The sequence below is a fragment of the Drosophila eugracilis genome, unplaced genomic scaffold, assembly GCF_018153835.1.
Source record: "Drosophila eugracilis isolate 14026-0451.02 unplaced genomic scaffold, ASM1815383v1 contig_286, whole genome shotgun sequence".
Taxonomy (NCBI): Eukaryota; Metazoa; Arthropoda; class Insecta; order Diptera; family Drosophilidae; genus Drosophila; species Drosophila eugracilis.
This window is the reverse complement of record NW_024573136.1, coordinates 21,136-25,429: the sequence shown is the minus strand read 5'-3', so window position 1 is coordinate 25,429 and position 4,294 is coordinate 21,136. Positions and strand designations below refer to the sequence as shown.

General features: G+C 56.9%; 1 protein-coding gene across 1 annotated transcript; it reads right to left on the bottom strand.

Moving 5' to 3' along the window:
• Positions 1-2,573: 2,573 nt before the first annotated feature.
• LOC121530136 lies at positions 2,574-3,479 on the bottom strand. The gene has a single exon (XM_041818506.1). The coding sequence runs from the start codon at positions 3,477-3,479 to the stop codon at positions 2,574-2,576; it is 906 nt and encodes a 301-aa protein (XP_041674440.1).
• Between the last annotated feature and the right edge of the window lie 815 nt (positions 3,480-4,294).

The following is a 4,294-nucleotide window of genomic DNA, read 5'->3' as shown; positions in this document are numbered from 1 at the left end:
GCCCTTTGGGTCCGACGCGTGAGAGATGCAAAGCCCCTGTGGGTCTCTTGCATGAGATGACACGAGGCCCTTTGGGTCCGACGTGTGAGTGATGCAAAGCCCCTGTGGGGCTCTTGCGAGAGACGACGCGAGGCCCTTGGGGTCCGACGCGGAAGAGATGCAAAGCCCCTGGGTGACTCTTGGGAGAGATGACGCGAGGCCCTTGGGGTCCGACGCGTGAGAGATGCAAAGCCCCTGTGGGTCTCTTGTATGAGATGACACGAGGCCTTTTGGGTCCGACGTGTGAGTGATGCAAAGCCCCTGTGGGGCTCTTGCGAGAGACGACGCGAGGCCCTTGGGGTCCGGCGCGTAAGAGATGCAAAGCCCCTGTGGGACTCTTGCGAGAGATGACGCGAGGCCCTTGGGGACCGGCGCGTAAGAGATGCAAAGCCCCTGTGGGACTCTTGCGAGAGATGACGCGAGGCCCTTCGGGTCCAACGCGTGAGAAATGCAAAGCCCTGGTGAGGCTGTTGCGACAGTGATCCAATGGATCTGCTGCGGGCAAGCATCGGCGAGTGGCCGATGGCAGTGCTCCCTCGGTATGACCGGGGACGAATGTATTAGACTTAGCCCTAGGCTAAATCCGCCCAACTTCGAGAGAGGGCTGATCTTACCTGGGTGAGATCCACCGCAAAAGTGACTCTTCCCCAGAAACTGGTCCTCCTTATATAACCCGTGGCTGAAGTCAGTGTGCCCGTTTCCGGGAATCCCCTTATGTGCCCGTTTGTCCGGCCCGGCGGTGTGACCGTTTGTTGTTTACCAAGGCGCGCCCGCGCATTCAAATTTAAATTTTGTGTTTTATTCTTAACTAATAAACTTAATAGGTTCACTTTTTTACTTATAACTATAAAACAAACTACACTGTTGTAGTGGGGCGGTGATGCCGCTAAAAGATGCCTTTTGATGGTGGTGGAAGTCGGGGGAGTCGTGGAGTGACCCGTCAGATTTATTCACTTCATACAAAGAAACTGACTTAACTTAGCATAAGAAAAAAAAACGATCGCCGACGGCCGACCGCTGCAGTTGGACCCGAGAGAGAGAGAGTGCAAGATTGTGCAGAGAGGGGCGAGGGCGGATGCGCTCTTCAGCGCGGATGCGCTCTACAGCGCGGATGCGCTCTTCGGCGCGGATGCGCTCTTTAGCGTGGATGCGCTCTTCACGCGCTCTTCTTCGGCGGCACAATGGCCCCTCACCTAAACATCCCGCCCCCCTTGCAATCACTCGGGTTGCAACAGCTCCCTCGTCGCTACGGTTGGTGACAGGCTCCGAACACGACCCATCCAAAAACGGTGCTCTGGACCACCGGCAGCCCGTCCTGGATCTTCAGGAACCCCGGCTGTATGATACGCGGGTACATATCCGCGCCCAGGACTACGGAGATCGTCGGTGGCAGATAGAACCGCTCATCCGCCAATGTCACGCCTCGGAAGTGGGCACGCACCGCCTCGCTCAGCTCTCGAGACGGCGTACGAACGCGCACGAGAGGCTCGATTTTGAAAACGACCTCCAGCCGAACGCTATCATCCGTTTTGGAACCCACGGTGGCCGAACAAACTTGTTCGTCCCCCACGCTGGTAGTGGGCACGCCGCTAGCGATGCGTCGATGCAGCTCGAGGCCGTACACGGGTCGATAAGGGCCTCCGCGTTGAAGATCCGGGTCGCGGTGTCAATGCGCACTAGCGCGGTCGGCAGAACGTTGACGCTGATCCTCTGCAGCAGCGACGATAGGGTGGGCGCAGCGGCTGCGGACCGGCTTGTGAGTCCGGCCGAGAAGCAACCGAACCGCGCCGGGAGTTGACGGACGACGGCTGAGCGCCAGCTGAGACACTCCGTGTTCTGTCTCCCGCGCCCCGTGAACAGTGCTCCTCTTGACGGGGCTGGCGCTGAGCCCGCGGCTTCTCCACGAGGTGCAGCAGTGAGTGGTGATCCTGACCACACGTTCTACAGCAGTCCCGACGTCGGCACGATCCGTCGGAGTGCTCGTGAGCCAGGCAGCTGGAGCAATACCGGTTCACGAAAACCGCCCGGAGCCGCTTCTCGACGCTGAGACGTAGAAAGCGCCGACATTGCTTCAAAGGATGGATCCCTCTGCAGACTCGGCTTCGGTAGGACTGTGTACCTCGAGTACATCTGCTCTCCAGTGACTGGGCGTGGACGTGGCGACATCGTGCTGAATATGACTGGCGGAACTATGATGAAGAAACAAAACAGCGTTATCAGAATTGGTGGGAAGTTCGACTTGGAATTACGGGCAGAGCTACGAGACAACACAATGGACAGGGACATTGGAAAGGAAGAACGCGGAGATTCCTCGTAGGGGCACGCCACTTGTTCCTCTTATGGAGCTCCTTGAGGTACTCTTCCATCCATCGCAAACGAAATTGCTGTTGAAGAGCCTTCAGGTGCTTCCAGCGATTAATAATTTACGTAGCATCCCCCTTTAGCTCGGGTTCGACCTCCTTGAGGTACTCTTCCATCCATCGCAAACGAAATTGCTGTTGAAGAGCCTTCAGGTGCTTCCACCGATTAATAATTTACGTAGCATCCCCCTTTAGCTCGGGTTCGACCGTGACGAGAAGAGGACCTCCCACCAGGAAGTGCCCGGGTGTAAGAGCCATCAGATCAGCAGGGTCTTCGGACATTGGCGCGAGCGGCCGCGAATTTAGGCACGCCTCGATCCTCGCCAGGAGAGTAGCCAACTCCTCAAAGGTGTATTTCCGGGTGGCGGTGGACTTGTTGAACAAGGTCTTGAAGCTCTTGACGCCTGCCTCCCACAGGCCCTCCATGTGGGGGGCTCCCGGAGGAATGAAATGCCAGATAAGCTGCTGGTGACTGTAGGCACCTTTCACAGCCCCTTTTAGGCTCTGGAGAAAATCGCGAGATAGTAGGGCAGCTGCCCCCACAAAGGTCTTCCCGTTGTCCGACTGCACTTGACGGGGGCATCCTCTCCGGGACACGAACCGAGCGAAAGCAGCCAGAAATTTCTCCGTCGTAAGGTCCGACGTAGGCTCTAAATGGATGGCCTTAGTGGATAAGCACACAAACAGCAACACGTACCCCTTTGTGATGAGGCAGGCTCGCCCCGTATAGTTCTTTATCTCGAAAGGACCGGGATAATCCACACCTGTGTACGTGAATGGGCGCGAGAAGGACGTCCGTTCCTTCGGTAGCTCTCCCATGAGTTGCGTCTGCAACTTCTTCTTGTGGTTGACACATACTTTACAAGCATAGACGACGGACTTGACCAAATTCCTCACCCTTGGGATCCAGAATTTGTCGCGAATCAGGCGGATCATCAGCTGATTGCCATCGTGCAGCGTGATGCGATGCGTAAATTGAACAAGGAGTCGAGACAAATGGCAGTCGTATGGAAGGATTATCGGATGCCGTTCGTCATATTGGAGAAGTTCAGAGGACGTGACCCGGCCGCAGGCTCTCATAAGGCCTTGCGAATCCATGAAGGGGTTCAGATTTTGAACCGGACTGGACGCTGATACTGGACGCTTTTCGCTTAACAGAACATTTCAGAGACGAAGTGTCTGCGCTGAGTGACGGAAACTAGAAGACGTTCAGCCGACGTAATCTCATTAGCTGTCAGGTGCTCTTCGAACGGAGAGCGTATCTTCCAGGCGCGCTAGATGAAGCGACAAACAAAGGCAAGGACTCGTAGTGCCTTGTCAAGTGTGGAGAAACGCTCAAGGAAATCTTCGGGGGGCGCCTTCGCGACATGGACCTTGACTGCTCGCTTCTCGAGTTCTGTCACGGTGCTCTTCGAACGGAGAGCGTATCTTCCACGCGCGCTGGATGAAGCGACAGACATAGGCAAGGACTCGTAGTGCCTTGTCAAGTGTGGAGAAACGTTCAAGGAGATCTTCGGGAGGCGCCTTCGCGACATGGACCTTGACTGCTCGCTTCTCGAGTTAAGTCACGGGGGCCTCGTTGCCTTGAGTGGGCCACTCGCTGCGAGGCCCTCGCAGCCAGCCAGGCCCGTGCCACCACAACTGGTTATCCGCAAGGTCTTGGAGAGCTACGCCTCGGCTGGCAAGGTCCGCAGGGTTCTGCTCGGAGCGGACATGTTCCCATTCCTGCACGTCGGTGAACTGGGCGATCTTGGCTACCCGGTTGGCCACGAACGTTGCGGGCCCTGGCATCTTTGGCAGAACGGCGGTGGCCATTTCCGACAGCAGCAAGGCGCCGCACACCTCTAGCCGAGGGAGCGACACCGTTTTAACTGGGGCCACTCGAGTCTTTGCCG